Here is a 20,361-nt window from a genome sequence, read left to right on the forward strand (position 1 = left end):
GAAGACAGTGAGCAACTATTAGGTTGCTCAACTTAGAGAAGATATTTGCTTTTGCCCTGAACTTAAAATGTGCTGTAACTTGAAAAGTGGACCTACTTTTTCCTGACCCTAGCAAACCCTAATCTAGATCTCGTCCTCCTCATCATCAAAGTCGTCCTCCCTACCCATGTCGTACAAGATGCGACCACCTTCGCCTCCCCCTACATCAATCTGCGCGTCGAAATACGGCAAGACAATATCGCTGCGATCGCGCTTTTGCTTATCCGTTAGGCCCATGCTAAATGTCGACTGCGGAACCTCATCCCCATTTGTTTCACCCTCATTCTCACTCGCGCCTCTCCGCACAAGTAATGGATGCTCATCACGCAGGACAAGCATACCTAGACCACTAGATGCGCGTGAATCCGTTGCATCGCGGGGGCAGAGAACAAAGGTCTCAGAGACCTGCCGACCGCTCTTGCGGCGCAGTTCCATCTCAATGACTGTTCCAACAGCACAACCGGTCGGAGTCGGGCTCCCAGACACAGTTGCCAGCCCACTCCCTACAGCTACCCCCGCAGACGCACAGTCACGCAGGCCTAACAGCACGCCCTCTTTTCCCTCGCGCAATCCAAATTCTGGCTCGGCTAGTGCACGGTCTCGCGCGGCTGCGCAAGCTACTTCTTGTGCAAGAGGACGCAGGCGCAAGATGGCTGTGGCTAGATGCGTCAGCACGGCAAGCGGTTGCGGGGCGTATTCACAATGAGCAAGAGGCATACGTGTCGGCGCATCAGAGTGATAAACGCCGACGAGAGAGGCCGTTGGTGTGATTAGGCTGGAGAGGAAAGCAACTGCGGCAGCGGCATCATTGTTGATCACAGCGTTGAGCGAGTCAACGATGATGATGGCGCCTACAAAGATGTTAGCGCGTTTTCGCAACAAGGGGAAGGACGAGGAGAACTTACGTTGCTGGGTCTTGGCTTTCACGGCGGCTTTGTCAATGGCGGGACAGTGTGCTAGAATCCGTGGCCGGAGCGTTGTGAACTGGCAGCCCCACGCAGGCACAAAGGCATGGGCATAGGGCGGCTTTTTCAGGGTAGTGAACGATACAAAAATGACCTTTGCTTGGGAAATCTACGTACAACTAGTAAGTAAAGACACGAAACAACCAAACATAGGCCCAAAGCCGACAACGTACCTTAGCCCGCGCAGCAAACTCCTTCAGAACAGGCCCTGCTGTCTGTTCCAGGCTATCCACAACCAGCGTCAACGGACTCGCCCCATCGCGGAGATTCAGTAGCTTCTGTAGCAGTAGCAGGCTCTTTGAGCGGTGATGGTCTTTGGCGGAGGGTGCCATTAGTAGTTGAGGAGTGACTTGGCTAGTGTATGTAAGATGAGTACTCAGACCAACAGCGGCATGTGTGTAAGTGGGGTGTAAGTAATGAGGGGCGTGAATGAAGGACGCAGGGGTGTTGGTTGATCTTGGTAGCAAGTAGGGCTGAAAAGACTCATCGACAACAACTTGGTATGACAAGAAGAATCGGCGGGGTCCGGCAAACCCTAGAAAAGGCTAGTTATAGGGTTTCATGGTGACGTTTATCGCCCATAAAAGTCTAAGATGTCAATAGGAATGATTCTTATTTGCGTACTGCTCATTTAAAACACACAGACGCATTGAATATTAATTACAGTACTCAATTCGAATATTCTTTACACAACCATTGAGTGGCTTCTGAGCCTCGGACCTGATAGCCGAGCCCAAAATGACAAAACAGTTAGGGTTTTGACTAACCCTTAATTCATCATGTCCCGGTACACTTCTCCGAGGAATTTCTTTTTTTCTTCTCCCTTTTTTTCTTCCTCTCGTAGTGATCAATAGAATTTTCGTGGCGTTAGCGATCCTTTCACTTGCTATTCTTGTGGCGTGGCTCACTTGTTCTTCGGTAGTGGCTAGCGAGAAACTCGCATGAACAAGAATCTTGCCTTTCCTATCTTTCACACAGAGTCAAGCAAGGGAAGCCCAGCTCCGAGACAACAGGACAAAGGCCCGGAGCACAAGGCCCGATAGCTCCGTGACTTTTAATTAATACTAATAACAATTCCCTAGACACCCGGAGGCTAATATATGCCGAAAATGGCACCTTCACATCAGCCTCCGCAACCGGCAAGGGGTGTGGACAGTCCCGGTCCTGGGCCGGGTACAAACGCCGGGGTCAGCAAGTCACCGAGCCGCACGCGAGATGCTAGCTTTACAGCGTACGTTTGGTCTAGCGATTTTATACAGCTCCATTTACTTGCATATTGCTATATACTTGAATTCATCTACTTTGTCCTTGCTTTCGACTAATCTTATGGCTCTCATCTAGGTGCTTGACTTGCCGGTCTAAGAAAGTCAAATGCTCTGGTGGCAATCCGTGCCAGTACTGTAGTAAGCGCGGGCTAAACTGTCAAGCCACGGCGCCAGGACAGCGGCGCGCGTATTCCGTAACGTATGCTCCTTCTTACCTTGCATTGCTACTGGACATGTAGCCCTTTCTCATGTCTTCAGCTCAGCTGGCTGACTAACTATTGCCCAGTCGTATCCAGGAGCTGGAAAGCCGCCTCGCTGAGTACGAGCGGTCTACTTCTATTGCACCCAGCGTGCATGCCGCACCGCAGCCACAGCCTCAGCCTCAGCCTCTGGCCTCATCTGTATCACAGTCTGCATCGCAGACACAAGCGTCATCACAGACTCCATCACAGCCCTTATCACAGACACAATCACAGTCTCGGTCTAGGTCTCAAGCGCAATCGCGGCCGCAGTCCCAGTCTCGCACACCCGTGCAGTCGCAGACGCATACTCCCCATGCCAATCATGCTCACTTGTCTGTAGTGCAGACACCCTCACAGCAACAGAGCAAGCACAATTTGCTGCTTGCTGAAGTTGAGAAGGAGTGTCCGTCGCGGAATGACTCCCCGGATTCTAGTAAGTGACTATTCGGGTTTTTTGCCTGTCTGCTGCCTTTGCCTCATCTTGGTCATAGAAATGGCTCGTCTAACTCTCTTCCGCAGCAATTTTCGCTGATGCTGCCCTAAGCTCTAGCCATAACTTTGGCTCACGTGTGGAAAACATCTTTAATCGTCGGTCGACTGTTTGCTGCAGCGGCCCGGGAAGCGCCAATAGTGCTAGTGGGCCACATAGCGGCGGGCCTGTGACACCGCTGAGCACTAGCACTGGGGGTGCAACAGACGCCGCACACGCGCCTCGGCGACCAGCCGACTTCCCCGTGTTGCCGAGTGAGCAGGAGGCGTTTCAGCTACTGGACGTGACAATGCTCCATCTTTGTCATATTCAGCATCATTTTGACGCGCGACTGTTTGCTGACAAGTTGAGCGCTTTCTACGGCGCCCCGCCACCGCCGGATCCGAATTACTATACCTCGCCGTGGGTAGTCGAAATACTTTTATTGCTTGCTCTTGGAAAGCTGCTCTCTGGCACGTTTGAATATGAAGATGAACATGGGCGCACGATATCGGAGGACCTACCCGGAGCTGAAATGTTTCGCTATGCCCATGCAAATATGCCGAATTTGAGCCACATGTTGAGCTTGGAGGCACTGGGAGTGGAGTTGTTGGCATTGACAGCCATGTATTTGCAGAACTCGGGACGAAAGGAAGAGGCTTATGTATATGTGAGTACAAAGATACAAGAGAGAAGTAGAAGCAGCCAACTAACGCCACAACAGATTAGCACGGCTCTTAGGCTATGCCTGACGCATGGCTACCATATGTCATCAACTAAAAAGCCAATTCTGCAGAGCGAACGGACGCACATCAATCGGCTGTGGTGGACGGTGTATATGCAAGAGAGGTGAGCTTTTTTGTTACTTCACAGTAGCAGAGTACCCAGTAGGAAAACTAACTCCCTCTTTCTAGGCGAGTTGCTGCTGCTACCGGCCAATGTTCCAGCATCGCTGACGAGGCCATTGAAATCCCCCTTCCAAGTAGTGCGCCTGGCTTCTTTCATCCTGGGGGGTTGTGCACCACCATCAAGATTGCCCGCGTCACAGGACACATTATGCGTGTGCTGTATGGACCTGGCCTGCGCACAGAGGAGCAGTTCGTGCCAAACGTCCAGGAGATTGTGCGCCAGCTGTATGATATTTCTAAAGAGATTCCAGCCGAGTTGATGGCAGATTATCACGGCGTTGACCCGGATGTGTCGTTCCGCACTGTAGCGAGTTTGCATCTGATGTTGTATCATGTAAGTGAATTCTTGATGAAGACTCATCGGAAATGGTGTTGTAGAGACTCCAGAACTACAGTAGACTCTGCTAACGGATTTTTGGTGGGTAGACTATCATCCTTACTATTCGACCCATTCTTTTACATGTAGCCCAACTGATTCTCAGTGGCCGTGGGCCTAAGGCCGAGCAGCTCTCGACATCGCCCCTGGGCAAATTGTCGCGTACATGTACCGAAGCAGCTAGGCGGTCTTTGCGGGTGCTAGTAGCTTTACAAAAGAGAGACATGATGTGTATGTATACCCAGACTTCCTTTTTTATCTGAGTGGACTTGTGCTAACGTTTATGTGCGGTAGTATCCTTTGGATTCTTTGACTCCGATGCTCTCTTCTCTGTGGCATTTATCCTTATCCTAGCGGCTGTGCTCGACTCACAAGAGCCAGGTGTGCGAATTAACCAATCGCCTGGACTGGATGATGCCATCGGTGTGATGCAGCATATTGTGTCACGCGGAAACCGCAATGCACTTGAGCGCATTGAGGCTGTAAAGCGCATCTGGCTCAAAGTGTCAGAGTACTTGGAGGGGCAGCAAGCACAGAACAATAATTCATCTGCCGGGCTGGATGGAGCAGCAGCACCGCAAGCTGAGGCAGCAGTCGATATAGCTGACCGGGCTGCTGCGGGCCCGGGCGCAGCAGCGGCTAACGGTATGCCGTATGATGACATACAACAGCCACAACAACCACAGCAACAACAGGGCGTTGAGTCATTTTTCCAAGAAATGCCGATCCATACGGATCTGCTGCATGACATATCGCATCTGTGGCAGGCACCAGTTGATTTGGGCCAGACGGGCGGCATGCCAGAGCAGACCAACATGACAATTGATGATAGGTCGTACTTTTCACTGTACATGGATCAGGATTGGACGCTTGTGGGCGAGGGAGAGACCGACTTTGCAGAACTGAGTCGGCAAATTCTTGAGTGGAGCTAGAGCAAGAAATAAAGTGAGACTGGAGTTGATATAGAGATGGCCGTTATAGTGAAAAGGGATAGGAACGAGGGGGAGAAAGAAAGCTAGGAGCCTATGCTAGATAGATGATAGACCGCGCGATAGACTATGATTCCCTCTTCACCTGGGACTCGGCTTCTTTTTCAGGCGCATTTGGGACGTTGATCTCTCCCTGTGATTTAGTTTGTGTGTTGACGTTCACATCGACACCCCAATCAGAGTTTACCTTGTCCTCCAGCGCATCGTCATAAAAGCCTTGAATGCGGCGATGATGCGCAGCCCAAGCATCCTCGAGCCAGAGCTGATTGTGGCGGCCAAGGTGGATATTTTCCTGGTAGCGGGTGACGTCGTAGCGGAAGCTGTTGTTGCTGCGCAGGGCAACGACGTTGGGCCGCCTTGAGCCGTCAGGCTGAATACTAAGATATTTGTCTCCGCCGGGAAAGAGGCTGGTAATCTTGTCCTTTTTGTCCTGTGGGAGGCAGTCCCACGAGTCCCCAAGCAGAAGGATTTCCTAGATGGAAGCAGTGTTAGCACTAAGAACACACAAGCCGTGGCGCAAGGTCAGAAGAAAACATACTCTGAGGTTAGCCTTAATCAGTGGTGATCGCACCGATGTGAAGACGTTGTCCATCCCCCACGCATTATTCCGCTTTGCTGGAGCCTTCTTTTTCGGAGCTCGATTCCTCGAGGTTTGCTTTGGTTTTGGGGATGACGTCACCGGGACTTCCTGGCGATCGGCATGTTGAAGCGCGGAATACTCGGCGATTTTGGACTGATTTATAGCTTGGCGGGCCGACACTCGGCGTGGTGTAGAAGGGCTAGCAGATTGCTTGAAAGGCTTTGCTGGTGTTGAGAGGACCTTTCTTGAGGCTTTAGATGGGGCGGAAGCGGGAGCACGAGTCGGCCGCGGGCTTTCATACAAGATTTCGTCTGTGGGCGTTGGGCAGGGTAGCGAGTCGGAAGATATGGGAACTAGACAAGGTTCTTTTATAGATGGTAATGATCGCATCTTGGCCGGTCGTTGGGACAGATTGGTGAAGTTTGCATCTTCAGGCTGGGCGGGTCTCTTTCGAAGGGCTTTGGTGGGCGTTTTTTCCGACGTGGGGGCAAGTGAAGGGAGAGGGGAGGTTGGAGGAGATGATAGAGAGGAGGAAGACATATTAATATGGATGAGACAGAGGTATATATGGATGTATATGGCAAAAGAAGTGAATGCGAAAAAAGAAAAACAACACTGATTAATTGGAGGCCGGTTTGACGAAAAAATCAATCCTCTAATGTAGCTGTGTAATTCTATGTCCAGATTCGCTCCTGTATTCAATAATCTCTGCTCTGTAGTTAACGCCACACTTAAGATCTACATAACGCCACATTTCTGGGTCAAGCTATGGCCAAGTGCCCACATCTTGGCTTGTGGCTGGTCCATCTTCCCCTTGAGGCTCTGTCTGCAAAGGAAGCCTGTCTTCTGCTGTTCAGTCTTTACTGATTTCGGCTTTGCTTTTGTTTGGATTCTGCATATTCCCGGTATTATTTTGTTGATTTTTCTGGCCACTATTTCGCCTTTGCTCTTGTTGCGTTGTTTTAGCCATCTGTTTTGTCTTAACTCTTCCTCATCCACTGCCTGATTATTGTGTTTTGCGCCTATTAGTCTTGGCCTTCTACGTGTCCTTCCTGGACCATAGCTCTTCATCCTCACAACTATAACCTACTACAATGATTCGATCAACACAAATATCCCGCCTCGACGGTGAGCCATCTATATTTCTGGGCTGAGGTCCGCTACACTGTATCTTCTATATTGACCTCTCCTTGCTAGGCCTCATGCTATGCGCCTCGGTCGACGACGACGCCACGGCTGGCCAACTGACCGAAGTCAAGAACCAAGTCAAGCAAGTACTCCGCAAGTTGACACGCAACTCGGAGGTGCAAGCGAGCATTGACTCGGGAGATTTGAGTATCCAGTACGTAAAGCGTCTGTATTAGCTGGAACACATCTGGCTAGTCCTCCCACTACTCTGTCGCCCAACCGCTGACTCTCCCTACTCTATAGCTATCTTATTGAAAGTGAAATTGTATTCGTCACCATCTGCTCGCGCTCATACCCGCGCAAACTTGCCTTTACGTACTTGGCCGATATTGCGCGAGAGTTCACCACGACGTACCCCGCACACCAGCTGCTCTCGCCGTCGTTGCGACCATATGCGTTCATGGAGTTTGACACGTTTATCTCGCGCACGCGCGACACTTTCTCTGATGCGCGCGCATCGCAGAATCTCGATAAGCTCAACGATGAGCTGCGTGACGTCACCAAGGTCATGCACAAGAACATCGAGGATTTACTCTACCGTGGCGACAGCCTCGACAAGATGGGTGAGCTAAGCTCTCGCTTGCGAGATGACAGCAAAAAGTACCGCAAGGCGGCGGTACGCATCAACTGGGAACTGATGTTGAAGCAATATGGGCCATTTGCGGGCCTAGGCTTCATCATCTTGTTGTTTATCTATCTCCGGTTCTTTTAGGGATTGCCCGTTTTTGCCTTTGTCCTTTTTTTTTTTTCAGGCGTCTGTCACAATACACATTACATATCACATACAGCATACCCAAGCATGTCTCTTTCGTTAGTCTATCAGAAGCTTTCTACATACAGCAGACAGTAGTGGCCTTAGTCGGCACAACATGGCATGTCGCAATGCAGACGGGCAAGAACTTAAGAAGCAGTAAAAGGACGAAAGAAATCCGAAGCTGTTTTATTGTCCATATTATACAGTAAGGAAGGTGAAGAAAAGAACAAGTAGAGAGTAGAAGTAGAAGAAAAAGAGCAATCGTGATTATCATGACAAAGAGCGACCAAGTAAACCAGACATGAACACCAAAAGTCTAAGAAAAGAGCAACAATGAGAAAAACAGGGAAAAAAAAACAGAAAAGAAAAAAAAAAGAAAAGAAAATGGGGGAATCAAGAAGAGAAAGAAACCGAAATAAAAAAAGAATGATGAGAAAAAGAAAGGAAAGAAGAAAAGAAAAGAAAAGAAAAGAAAAACTCGAAAAAGTAGCGCACAATGGTACGGCCTTAAAGCCAACACAAATCTGCCTCTATGTTTTTTTACATCACCGCACAGCTTTCTGTTAATGGTGGTAGCCCCACTGCCGGCATCTCCATGGCATAAGGCGTATGGTTCCATAGCAAATGCTCCTCAAAAGATTTTACGCTCTCAAAACCAGGCCCTTCTTCCGTAGCAAACGGCTCTATGTCATCATTGCCCTGGGCAATCTTCTGCTCAGAGTCAAAAGTCTCATCACAGAAACGACACAAGTGACTTGCGCGCCACTCCATGCCAACAGGTGGTACATGGCTGGCGATTGCCACAGGTGCAAAGATGATATTCTTCTGCTGGTGTTCGGTTGCGCTAAAGCCGGTGGCCTGCCATTCAGGATAGGGAAGTTCGGAAGGTGTGTCGGAATTAGGGCTGTTGGTAGGTTTCGAGCTGGGGGTTCTGCTGGTAGATTGGGGGTTGTAGCTATATCCACGAGTTGTGTATGTGTAGCCGTGGTTGGCATCGTTCTCGTGGCTATGACTGCTCTGGCTACCAGTATGACTAGGTGGGGGTGGTGATGCGTTCGATGTACGTGAGCTATTAGACTCGTCATGGATACGCTGTGGCAGTTCCGAGTCTGAATCCGTCCCAGAGTTTCCACCCTGATCCACAGCGGCAGCTGCAGCCATATCGTTGGCCTTGAGCGTCGAGGGCATGGACTCAAGGTCGTCCCAGACAATGTATCCATCGCAAAAGTTGCAGACAAAAGCTATGTCGCAGTCACCAAAGCGCTCAAAGCGGCCAACAGTATTGCAGGCGGCGATTTCATTTAGACAGTGGCGGCGGTAGGCAGGATCATGGGGGTCCTGGCGGCCAACCCATGCACGTTGCTGGCGATAGACGAGAAAGGCACCAAGACAACGTGAAGTTGATTCTTGCTTAGTGTCGAAGATGCGGCGGGCAGCACGACATTGCGAGTTGTGCAAGTCTTGTTGGATGACTCTAGTATCATTGATCCACATGGGGTTGATGGGACCACCATGACGTATCCACATGCGGAAGACTTCAATGTGGTCCTCAAGACGGTCATGGAGGATAGCAATCTCGACCAGTGAAGCGCCTAGTGGGAATTGTTAATATGCAAAAGGGAAGTACAGGGACAATAGTAGCAAGGGGGTAGATTGTGGGTAGAGAGAGAGATGACTTACGCGTCCGATCGTTCGTATAGTAGCTCGTACCATCTAGCAAGGTTGGGAGCTCTTGAAAGTCTCTGCGCGCCTCGTCTAAGCATCGCTCCAGGGCGCGGAGTTGCTCAAACTCATCAGGCCCCCAGTTGCGTTTATCGGCAAAGCGAAAAATTTTGATACCGTCGTCCAGTGTTAGAGCTACCTTAGCTAGGAAATAGCCAAGAGTCTTGGTGCGCAGCTCTCGCTCGCGCACTTGCTCAGGCGTCTCATGGTGAAAGCTGGAAGTCTCTATCGAGATGCCGCTGGAGCCATGTCGACCTTGGTCGCTCGCACTATCGCCAATGACAAGGGACCCAAGAGAGTCGGCTCGTGACTCGGGCCGTTTTCCGCGTGGCCGGAGCGCGGGTTTTGGGGTGGCCGCCCCCGGCGTAGTGACCGTAGTAGTCGTCGTGGTGGCAGTAGTAGGTGTAGGTGTAGCTGGTGTGGAAGAGCAGTGGTGAGATTGCGGGGAGGTTTTTGGAGAGGCCGGTTCGACCTGAGAAGCAGACATAGATCCCGACAGATGAGCCCTGTAAATGAGAGACAAGTGGGAGACAAACCCCCTACGCTATGGATTTTTATTTGCGATCGCAGGTATTCTTTTGCTTAAACGACAGGGCGAGAGAGACGAGGGGGGAAGGGAAGGAGGGGTCCATACGTCGTCGCAAAATGCAGATGCTAGTATACGTAGAGAGAAAGACAAGAAAAAAAAACAATATTTGGCCGGATAAAAAGACCAGAGTTAAAAAAAGAACGTGTGTATGGTTGTGAAGGAATGGATGAGAGTTAAGTGAGATAGGTAAGCAGGCTTTGGTTTCTGAGCTGGGAACGTGGTTGTTGTTATGGATTTTGACTTGACGTCTGGATAAATATAGAAGCAAAACAAAAGTAGTGCGAGACAGAATGCCGACCTTTGCAGGGGGACCGATGAGGAGGGGAGGGGGGGGGCATCGTCTGGATATAAAGAGGAGAGAGCATATTAAAGACAAGGAGGGGGGGCTTACTATCAGAACAACCCGCTGAAGCCTTGAAACTTGCCAGCTAAAACCTAGCTTCCATTCACTGTAGAGTCTGGTTTTCCAGGGAAAGGTCCCCTGTAGAGGCAGCCTACAGGCTTGGCTTAGCTCTCACCCCCTGTTCATTGCCTCGCTTCAGTGGGTGTAAACCTTGTATGTTTCTTGGAGACTCCTCTCCCTACCCTCCTCTATAATAGCTTCTGTTACAGATAAAGCTATATCTGGGGGACAGGGGAATGTTCAAACCCCGGCTAATCGCGTGCGTGCGCAAGCAAAACGATGCGATGTGGTGCGAGTATAGCGAGCGTTGCTAGTTTCCACCCCGTAGCCCGCCCCCAGCCTAGTTAGCTAAAAGTTGAAGCTGGAGCAAGCAAAAAGCCACACTCGAGCATAGCGCAGCAAAGCAAGCCAGGCATACACAGATTCAAGTCCGCCCAAGGCCCCGCGCTTGTTAAAGGCAGGACACGAAGCCCATACCTTAACCCCCAGTACAGCCCGTCCCAGGACAGGGGCATGGACCAAGTTTGGTGTCTAGAAACAAAGCACAGAAGCTAGAAAAGACAAAAGGCAACAGCGTAGGAGAGCACGAGAAGGGAGAACAAGAGACAGAAAAACAGGAAGAATGAGTTGGGCACAGACCAGGGTTGTCCTATACGTACCAAAGGATTGGCCGACTAGACAGGGAAGACTAGGAAGACAAGGAAGACAAGGAGAGAGGGCCATAAACTGGGCAAGGCGTTTTTGTTTTTGCTTTTGCTTCTAGCTTTTGCTGGCTGTGCAAGCTGTGTAATAGCGCCGCATGTCGCTACAATCAAATGGCTTGCTTTAAATTCAAGCGGCATCATCTCAAAAACCGTCAAGGCTGACCTAGCCTGGCCCGGCTGTGGCCCACGAAAGCGCAGGTCGTGGTCCTCCAGGCGACCAGAGAAAACAGCACTGTAGCACAGCAGAGACAAATCCCTCGAGCCCAAGCAGCGATGCATCAGCGTCAGCATCAGCATCACCGTAATAGTGTATGCAATCTGTAGCTTGCATGTAAATCCATATATGCACCTGCATCTGCAATCTGCAATCCGCATGCACCAATCTAGACACAATCACACTAGCCGGCGATGCCACGGCCTATTGGCTCAACAACTGCTCGTTTTGGTGATGGATGGGCTGAGCTCAAACCTCAGTTTATCCTCCATCCATCCATCCAGTTACCAAAGAGCAGGGGGTATCACCTCGGCTCTTGTAGGCAGACGCGTCCTGATACCAATCAATACCAGGACCTCCTAGACACAAGGCTAAGTCAAGCCCAGGGGAGCCCCCCATTTCTGTGTCCCTGTCTTGCCTGCATTTTCGTTCGCTGTTCCTCTTGTTCCTGGTTTCTGCCTTTCGGGGAAAAAACAGAGACAGCAAAACCGCTGGTAACAGCTTAGATTGACTCTAAAAACCAATCAGCACAAAGGATAAGAAAAATTAATAAATATAAGCTCACCGTTCGTTGTGTGCCGGAACGCCTCCAATGTTATGCAGCACAACGCAATACTTATCAACACCCGAAGGTTGTGATCACAAACTTGCACCATGGGCGGATTTTCAAATGACTAATCACTGACATCATATTGATCACGTGACACACCAACTCACTACTCACTAGTTTGTGCAACTTCATCTCTTCTTAACGTTCGCCTCACTATCGTTCTATCCGTCCGTCGTCCTTTGTCTGTTTGTTTTCCCTAACCTCTATCGCCACTTTCCTCTTTCGCCTCCCACCCACTTCCTGAAACCAACCGTGCCGCTCCCACTATCTAACAAACACCTCTTTCCTCTCCCCATCCCCGATACAGAATCCTTTATCCACGTGGCTCGGTCCCATCTCCGCTCCGGTCAACACTCCGACTTCGCCACTATACTGTTCAACTTGTCACAAGTGCGCAGGCTGTAAAGGCTGGGCCTGCTGTAGCAGAAAAGGCCAGCCTCGTTATCAGCCCGTGCCAACTACCAAGCTTAGACCAGAAGACCAGTGCACCGACAGGCCTTGATGCCTTGCGATAACTTCAACTTGGCTTTTTTCTCTTGCTCTTTGCGTGTGTTTATTCGTCCCCAATTTACCTGCTTCACTGGCCCTTGGCTCCTATGGCCACGCTGCGGGTTCAGCTCCTTAGTCACGTGATGTCAGTGCTTCCTGGCCATCTCCGGCCCGTGTGCTAGTGCAGCGGATATTTTGCCATTTCTTGTAAGGGTGTCGGCTTGGCCCGTTGAAATGAAATGTAAATGATGTAGGCAATTTGCGTGTAGCCCTGCATAGATCGTATTGAACTTTCCATGAGCTTCCTTGAGGCTTCCTTCAATAATCGCACCGTTGTTCATGCATCTTCTTCAAGGGAGCCCACCCCTCCCTTCTCACCCTCCCTTGATCACATTTTTTGTTTTCTCGCCTGGCACCTCCGTGTGATCTGCTAGAAAACCCTCGGCCGACTTATGGTTCTTGCAATATCTAACCTCTCGCTATGCCGTCCCATGGGTCCCAACCAGACATATGGTACCCAACAAACACCGAGCTATCATGGAAGTCTAGCACTGATCGCCTGTCTTGTCTTGGCTGGAAATGCTTCTAGAATCCAATAACCAGTCCATTGTAATGTCATGGCCTATCGCGCTGCAACTAAACCCAGCCGCTGTCTGGCTTAAGCTCTGGCTTAAGCTCTGAAGAATATCTGCACCGCCTCCAAAGCGGGGTCATTTTTCTCTGTTCTTACCTCTTTATCTCTTCCCCCTGCTCTGCTGGGCTACGTTGCTCTTCTAAGTGCCCTGAGCGATATCGATATGCATACAGCCACATTTTGTGTGCTCGTGCAACATCAATAAAAAGATGCTCATTAAATTATTTGCGTTCTTCGTACGTCCGAAGATTCACATGAGCAGTGGCCACTGTAGAATATCTGGGTCAACTTTAAGTAACAAACTCCTTCCATAGAATCAATCTTCTTGCCTGTTGTTACACAAAGCTACTACATTCGCCACACTCAGAACAAGTGTGGCGTTATTCTGCAATAAGTGTGGCTGAAGCTTGATATTTGGTAACTTTGACTTTGCAATCTATTCTCATGCCGTGTCCGTCCGGCCATTTATTCCGATATTCGCCTATTGCACGGCGTCATACTACTAACATTTTTCTTTGCCGTACTCTCATATAATCAACTTGCAACATAACTACAGATAGCTAGAGTAAATTCTTAGCTTTTCATCCAATCATGCCTGAACCAGAGGCGGCTCCAGCTAGGGCTGAAGGCGGAGTATGTGTCTCTTTCTATCTACGCTAACCCATACTTCATCTTATTAACACGCATGCTAATTTTTATTTGTCTTGTAGATGTCCCTCTTTCAACGGATTCTTCTCGGTGGCTCACTTTACTTTGCCCTCAACGCTGGTGTTACTAAGTTCTTTAGCAAAGGCCAATCCGCCGTGCAAGTGCAGGACGCCTCAGGTCGTACCATTAACGTGCCTGGCAACCTCGACACCATTCCCGCATACCAGCTACGCCCTGCAACCCTCGATGAAGGCGCGAAATATGCTGCTGTTCCACTCAAAGTTGCGCCTATCTGGCCAACTGACAGCCTGCTTGACATTGTGGTGACCGTATCTCCTACGTCAGCCATCACCCCGTTGGATCACATACCGCCCGAGTTTATTGCGCTCAACGAGTCTGCCTTCCATCTCGGCGATTACTCCGACCAGCGCATCATTGATGCTGAGTTCCCCGTGCCTCGTGCTGTCCAGCGCAACGGCACTCTGTGGGGCCATTTCTATGTCGGCCTCTCCGGAGCCGAAATTGACCCCACCAAGCCGGATTTCAGCCCCGCCGAGGCCTACCACTTCGCCTACCCGCTGACCCAGTACTTGCCCAAAAAACGCGAATCTCGCACGCGAAACCTCCTGGACGATGCACCTCCCACACCTGAAGAGCTATTGGCTGAGGAGGAGCTGCGTAAACAGGGCCCTCTAATTGCTTCGTACTACCATCCAAATGTCTCATTCGAGTTCGTTCCCGACTTGGGCATTATGGACTACGCCCAAGCGCACTTCTCCGCCCGTGCTTTCACGGTTCTAGAGTCTACGGGCGCCCGTGATGGCAGCGGCCAGAACAGTTGGTACTGTAAGTAGCCCTCAGTTTTCCTTGTTGGAAACTCACGTATTGACCCGCCGTCGTCCCTTTCTAGATCCTGTCCTCTTTGTCAACCAATTCTGGCAACTCATTGAGCACATGAATGTCGTCAACGAAACTGTCACTACACTGCCCATCCACATAAATCTTAACAACATCGCCTCATGGAAGTTCAAAGCCATTTCGTCCATTGAGATCAGCAATAAAGAGACCCTTCGCCGTTCAGCTTGGGGTCAAACAGCGCCTGGTGGTGGCGACGGTACGGAAATCGAAATGATCAAGAATGTGCTTCTTGACAACAACCCGGTTCTCCTAGGTATCACAGTGCTCGTGTCCATTGCACATATGATTCTTGAGACGCTCGCCTTTGGATCTGATATTGCACACTACCGCAAGAAAAAGGACAACGTCGGCATTTCGGTGCGCTCTATTCTTGCCAACGTCTTTATGCAGACCGTTATCCTGCTCTACCTCATTGATAACTCGCAAACTACTAGCTGGATGATTCTCGGCTCGCAGGTTGTGGGCATTGTCATCGAGCTATGGAAGATCACCACTGTTGTCAACATAGTTGTCCAGCCCGCTGGTCCCACAGGCTGGCTACCCTACCGCATTGCTTTTGAGGACAAAACTGTGCTATCCGAGACCGAAGAGAAGACCAAGGAATACGACCAGATTGCCTTCAACTATATGTACATGGCTGGCGTGCCACTGCTGCTTGCCTATGCTGCCTACTCACTCATCTACGATTCACACAAGTCGTGGTACTCGTACATCATCGCTACTCTTGTAGGCTCCGTCTATGCCTACGGCTTCCTTCTCATGGTTCCCAGTCTGTACATCAATTACCGCCTCAAGAGCGTTGCACACATGCCCGGCAAGGCCATGATGTATAAGTTCTTCAATACCTTCATTGACGACCTATTTGCCTTCGCCATCAAAATGCCTTTTCTGCACCGACTAGCCACCTTCCGCGATGATATCATCTTTTTTATATATCTCTACCAGCGTTGGGCTTATCGTGTGGATTACACCCGTGTCAACGAGTTTGGCCAGGGCGGCGACGACGAGAATGACGAGTCTACTGCTATTGCCACCGAAAAGAAAGATGGCCCTGCCGAGATCGAGGACAAAAGTAAGACTGAGAGTGTGGCAAAGGCTACTGGCGCCGACAAGTCTGTCGCTAAAAAGCGCAAGTAAAGTCAAGCCAAGTAGCCAACATCCAATCTTTAGAGTTAGAATTAGGATATAAAATGCATGTATGCAGACACCCAGATTGTGTAGCATGACGTAACCAAACTTGGGTTTCTTTTGATTCACAGGATCATGTAGTTGAGTACCAATCATGTAGTCGCCTATTATCAAATACTATATCTTCTTGGATCTAACTGGGTGACATCCGCACATGTTACTTTGCCATCAAGGATATACTCTGCCATAACACACCCGGTTGCTGGTCCGTTCTGGATGCCCCAGCATGTATGCCCAGCAGCGATATAAAGCCCTCCAGTCTTAGTTGGGCCTACTAGCGGGTTTGTTTCGCCATTATACGGTGTGTGCTGTGGCAGGTAGCAAGCCTGCTTGACCTTGATGGGAGCGCGGCGCAGCGGCGGCGAAATCAGCCCGATATAAGCAGTAATGTCATCACATTGGCCGCTGTCGACTTGCACCTGGTCTGCGAAATCAGGAAGTGGGAGGGCAGAGTCGGTTTCACCTGCGCGAACGTTAGTTGTGGAGGAAACAGATTAGGGTTATAGAGAGTTTGAAGGGGTTAGAACCTACCACATGCATACACTTCGCCAAACGGCCGTGCATACACCTCTGGGTCCACTGTGCGCTGGTGCTTTCTTCGCTGCCCAGCTGCGCGGCGGTGCGCCGGAACCCACTTGGCTGGGAGAGTGATGCCAGTGAACACTGCGTATGGAGCGACAGTAGCTTCGTAGACGACACTATGTGCACGCACGCTCGTTATTTGTGCAGCGGGCAGCAGGCTTTTTGTCCACGGGCCAGCGGCGACAACAACATCAGTAACGTCAGCGAGAATCTTAGTCTTATCGCTGTTGCGCTCACGGTACTCAACAGCCGTGACGCGATTATTGGCTTCATTCTTGACAAGTTTCGTTGCTTGCGCTTGAACTAAGATAGTAACACCGGCGGCTGTAGCCAGCTCAGCCATGGCAGTTGTAAAATGGAGCGGGTGGACCTGTGCGGTCTTGCCGTCCATGGCATCCCACCATGTAACAGTCTCGAGATCAACATAGTCAAGGTCGGCCGGAAAGTTTTCGGGCGCGAGTTTTGATCGTGCCCTGTGGTCCTGCTTGTGTAGTTTGTTCCATGCTACACCACCTGTTTCGCCAGCCTCTTCGGCGGGCAATGTGATGGGTGCTGGCGTGGTGGATGGGCTGCCACTATCCTGTGCTTCCTGGAGCGCGGCCATCTCGGGGGTTACGCGCGCACGTACAGTGCCACATGAGACGCTGCGGTAGCCCCATTTTTGGACACCCGCATGAGTCTGAGCTAGACGAGCGTGTAGGTCAAATGACAACTGGGTGATGCATTCGGGGTAAGCCCACTCGGCTAATAGGCCACCGGCGCGACCTGAGGAGCCGGCTGCAATGGCGCTGGCCTCTAGGATTGTGATGGAGTGTAATGCTGGGTCATATTTGGCGTGACGGGTTAGGAAGTAGGCCGTTGTGCAGCCAATGATGCCGCCGCCTGTGCAAGGGATGTCACAGCAGTTGATTTAGAGTTGGTTAGCCTGCGGGGTTGTTGGCACAATTTAGTGGGTCCAGGTAGGCAAGAAGGGCGTACCGACAATGACGATGTTTTTCTTTTGGTTAGACATGATGGGCATAGGATTTTGGTGCAATAGATTTGAGAAGGGAGGGAGGGGGGAGACTTAATAACAAGTTGAAGCTTGCGAGATGTAAGGTGATGCTAAATTGAGGCTTTGTTGTGGCAAAAGGTGGCGTATCTATGAAGAACAAGACTAAGACAAGGGGACAAAAACAGCCAGAAAACAGTCGGCAGAAAAATAGCTTGTTAAGCAGCTGCAAAATGAGGAAGGTGGGCTTCTATAGGTTTTCTTAGAGCTTTATTTTTAATAGCTTTCTTATTTTTTTCTATTTTAATGCTTTGTGTGCTTCTCGGCTTCTACTCTTGGCCGGATGAAGGTATGATAAGGCTGATAGCTTAGCATAATTTAATATATATCTATCTAGCGCGAGGAAGGCCGGAAAAAAGATAAGAAATAGAGTTAGATAGCTTTGACGTCATCATCACCTGCCCGTCAAGTCCATCCTCTCACACTTTGCGCTTTATTCTGACGCTTATGAATCTGCCTGTGCATCACGCCCTTCCATCAACAAGGACCTTTTTCCCTTTTTTGCTCCTATCTGTTTTGTTCGGTTTGATGCTTTGTTGAGTTTTTTGAGCCTTTGGGCTAGTCAAGATAGATTTTTTTTCCTTGGCTATGCACCTGCCCCGGTTTTGTTGTGAATCTCGGTGGGGCGGCGGCGGGTCAAGAGCGAACAACAATATTATGATAAGATAGGCTTGTGTATATCTAGAGGCAAGCTTGTCGTCTATTCCACTCGGTGTGGCTTTCGGTTCTTGCTCTTTTGCAGCCCTTCTAAAACGAAACCCATTTCCAGCTCCGCAGTCTCTTTTTTTTTTTTTTTTTTTTCGCTCCTTTAGTCTTGCTACTGCATTTTTCTCACATTCACTATGGCAGGTCAACCCTTACCGAAGCACCTCAACATCGTCGCTGTCGAGAGCAACTATTGCAGCATTCCCCCCCTGAGCGTGCCTGAGGGTTACACATTCACGTTAACGACATACGACCGGTCGACGCCCGAAGAAGTTGCTGAGCGCATCCGCGATGCTGACATTGCAATTACTATTGTAGCACCCTTTACGGCCGAGGCTCTCGCAGAGACTAATTCACCGCGGTTGCGCATGATTGCCACCATCTCCTCGGGCACTGACCAGGTTGACCTCAAGGCTTGCGCTGCCCGCGGCATCGCTGTGCTCAATTCGCCCAACTGCAACACCAACACTGTGGCCGAGCACGCGCTTGCTACGTACTTTGCCGTACGCCGTGCCTTCGTGCCGTGCATGCACAAGCTCAACCAGAATGAATGGGTCCGTACTGGTGTTCTGGTAAAAACCATGTACACCCACGGTGCTACGCAGCCGCCTCGCACACTATCCCAGGAGGTTGTGGCCATCGTTGGCTACGGTGCTGTTGGCAAGGCCGTGCAGGCACGCTTTGAGGCCCTCGGCGCAACGGTGCGCATTGTCGCGCGTAAGGGTGTAGTGCCGACAGCTGACAGTGGGCGCATCAGCTTCGAGCAGGCGTTAGCCGAGGCTACGGTCCTAGTACTATGCTGCCCGCGTACGGCTGAAACCGAAGGGCTGCTTGGGGCAAAGGAATTTGCGGCTATGCGGCCTGATGCAGTCCTGGTTAATATGTCACGCGGACGAGTCGTCAATGAGCAAGCATTGTTAGATGCCCTGCGTAACAGGGAAATTTCTGGTGCGGGTGTGGATGTGTTCGAGGTGGAGCCGGCGGGGCCGGAAAACTCGGTGCTGGTGGGCCGACAGGACGAGGGGCTGAATCTAGTACTCTCACCACACACGGCGTGGAGCTCCCTAGACACGGTAGAGAACTACCAGCGGGTGTGTCAGCTGAACGTTCTGGAATTTGTGCAGGGCAGGGTGAACCCGGAGCGGGTGGTGGTGTAGGATTAGGAAGAAAAGGCTGGTGTAGGATATTTACAGGTAGTAGTGAATGGAAGCATGATAATGACAATCAATGCATAAGGAAGTTAGAGCCAAGCCGCTTCCTCAGAATTCGAGTTACAGATTGCTTAAGGCGAAGGAGGGGGAGAGAAAAGAGGAAGTGGATTGTTTAATCACAAGATAGTAGCGAATGTAAGGCTAGCGATGATCTGAGTACAGTTCTTGCTAGTTTCCAGGGAAGGGGCAAGGGCTCAAGCGGGGATTTACAGGCGGCTGGCAGTGGGCTACAGGGGAAGGGGGGAGGCCTAGAGTGGGTTGAGCGGCACCTGTAGTGGGGGTTAGAGGGGCCATTTTTTCTTGTACAGGAATGGTGGGGCTTATTTAGAGGAGTCGAGTGCTGTTACAGTGTTCTCTTGACTTTCCCCTCTTTCGGATGTGTGCCGAAAACAGGGCGCCATTCCGTTGGGCGATCGACGCGTCCAGCGCCTATCGAATTGAGCCGATTCCTTTAGATATTTTCTTCCTTTGCTTGGAGAGGAGAAGGCAAAAAGCAAGACTCTATAACGGGCTTGTGTAATGCAATTGGGGGGGGGGGGAGGGGAAGGCTTACCCATGACTTGACCAACGAGCAATTCCCTTTTATACGTTGCATGCACAAAGATGTGTTAGTCTAGGTGCGTTTCAGGTTTTTTCTCCATTGTTTCCTGCGTCTCTGTTTTCTCTTTGTCTCTGTGCTTTGTTGTGTAATTCCAAATAGCTGAGTGGACAAGACCTGAGCTTGACAAGACTGGCCAAGACAGGGCCATGTAGCCAGCCATTCTCCCCCTGGGACTTCCATCGGGGTCTAGGCCTGAGTCTCAAAATTTCGTGCATAGTACATACACCATGTACATGCCTAGGCAGGTTTATGTACAGCACGAGTACGCACATACATATATACCGTATGTATACATGCTTAGGTAGTGGTCGACAAAC

General features: G+C 50.4%; 8 protein-coding genes across 8 annotated transcripts; 4 read left to right on the forward strand and 4 right to left on the reverse strand.

Annotated features, from left to right (window-relative positions):
- Positions 1-123: 123 nt before the first annotated feature.
- HOO65_040088 (Elongator complex protein 5) lies at positions 124-1,336 on the reverse strand (the record flags this gene model as incomplete). Its single annotated transcript, XM_071002873.1, has 3 exons — positions 124-890; positions 945-1,113; positions 1,178-1,336. 3 exons carry the CDS (start codon positions 1,334-1,336, stop codon positions 124-126), a joined length of 1,095 nt encoding a protein of 364 aa, XP_070858931.1.
- A 777-nt stretch (positions 1,337-2,113) lies between these two features.
- On the forward strand, positions 2,114-5,196 carry HOO65_040089 (putative transcriptional regulatory protein C3C7.04; the record flags this gene model as incomplete). The annotated part of the gene is made up of 7 exons (XM_071002552.1): positions 2,114-2,235; positions 2,556-2,944; positions 3,031-3,650; positions 3,705-3,829; positions 3,895-4,222; positions 4,315-4,495; positions 4,559-5,196. The coding sequence occupies 7 exons, from the start codon at positions 2,114-2,116 to the stop codon at positions 5,194-5,196; spliced, it is 2,403 nt and encodes an 800-aa protein (XP_070858932.1).
- A 124-nt stretch (positions 5,197-5,320) lies between these two features.
- HOO65_040090 (uncharacterized protein) lies at positions 5,321-6,373 on the reverse strand (the record flags this gene model as incomplete). The annotated part of the gene is made up of 2 exons (XM_071002929.1): positions 5,321-5,725; positions 5,792-6,373. The coding sequence occupies 2 exons, from the start codon at positions 6,371-6,373 to the stop codon at positions 5,321-5,323; spliced, it is 987 nt and encodes a 328-aa protein (XP_070858933.1).
- A 554-nt stretch (positions 6,374-6,927) lies between these two features.
- HOO65_040091 (Protein transport protein sec22) lies at positions 6,928-7,733 on the forward strand (the record flags this gene model as incomplete). Its single annotated transcript, XM_071003006.1, has 3 exons — positions 6,928-6,961; positions 7,031-7,175; positions 7,265-7,733. 3 exons carry the CDS (start codon positions 6,928-6,930, stop codon positions 7,731-7,733), a joined length of 648 nt encoding a protein of 215 aa, XP_070858934.1.
- Positions 7,734-8,315: 582 nt separating this feature from the next.
- HOO65_040092 (uncharacterized protein) lies at positions 8,316-9,984 on the reverse strand (the record flags this gene model as incomplete). The annotated part of the gene is made up of 2 exons (XM_071002752.1): positions 8,316-9,367; positions 9,456-9,984. 2 exons carry the CDS (start codon positions 9,982-9,984, stop codon positions 8,316-8,318), a joined length of 1,581 nt encoding a protein of 526 aa, XP_070858935.1.
- Positions 9,985-13,731: 3,747 nt separating this feature from the next.
- On the forward strand, positions 13,732-15,843 carry HOO65_040093 (Cleft lip and palate transmembrane protein 1; the record flags this gene model as incomplete). The annotated part of the gene is made up of 3 exons (XM_071002668.1): positions 13,732-13,773; positions 13,851-14,634; positions 14,699-15,843. The coding sequence occupies 3 exons, from the start codon at positions 13,732-13,734 to the stop codon at positions 15,841-15,843; spliced, it is 1,971 nt and encodes a 656-aa protein (XP_070858936.1).
- A 168-nt stretch (positions 15,844-16,011) lies between these two features.
- HOO65_040094 (putative oxidoreductase TDA3) lies at positions 16,012-17,488 on the reverse strand (the record flags this gene model as incomplete). The annotated part of the gene is made up of 4 exons (XM_071002801.1): positions 16,012-16,027; positions 16,090-16,357; positions 16,426-17,358; positions 17,455-17,488. The coding sequence occupies 4 exons, from the start codon at positions 17,486-17,488 to the stop codon at positions 16,012-16,014; spliced, it is 1,251 nt and encodes a 416-aa protein (XP_070858937.1).
- Positions 17,489-18,369: 881 nt separating this feature from the next.
- On the forward strand, positions 18,370-19,389 carry HOO65_040095 (Glyoxylate reductase; the record flags this gene model as incomplete). Its single annotated transcript, XM_071000581.1, has 1 exon — positions 18,370-19,389. One exon carries the CDS (start codon positions 18,370-18,372, stop codon positions 19,387-19,389), a length of 1,020 nt encoding a protein of 339 aa, XP_070858938.1.
- Between the last annotated feature and the right edge of the window lie 972 nt (positions 19,390-20,361).

Source organism: Ceratocystis lukuohia (assembly GCF_044167205.1).
Source record: "Ceratocystis lukuohia strain C4212 chromosome Unknown Supercontig4_pilon, whole genome shotgun sequence".
NCBI lineage: Eukaryota > Fungi > Ascomycota > Sordariomycetes > Microascales > Ceratocystidaceae > Ceratocystis > Ceratocystis lukuohia.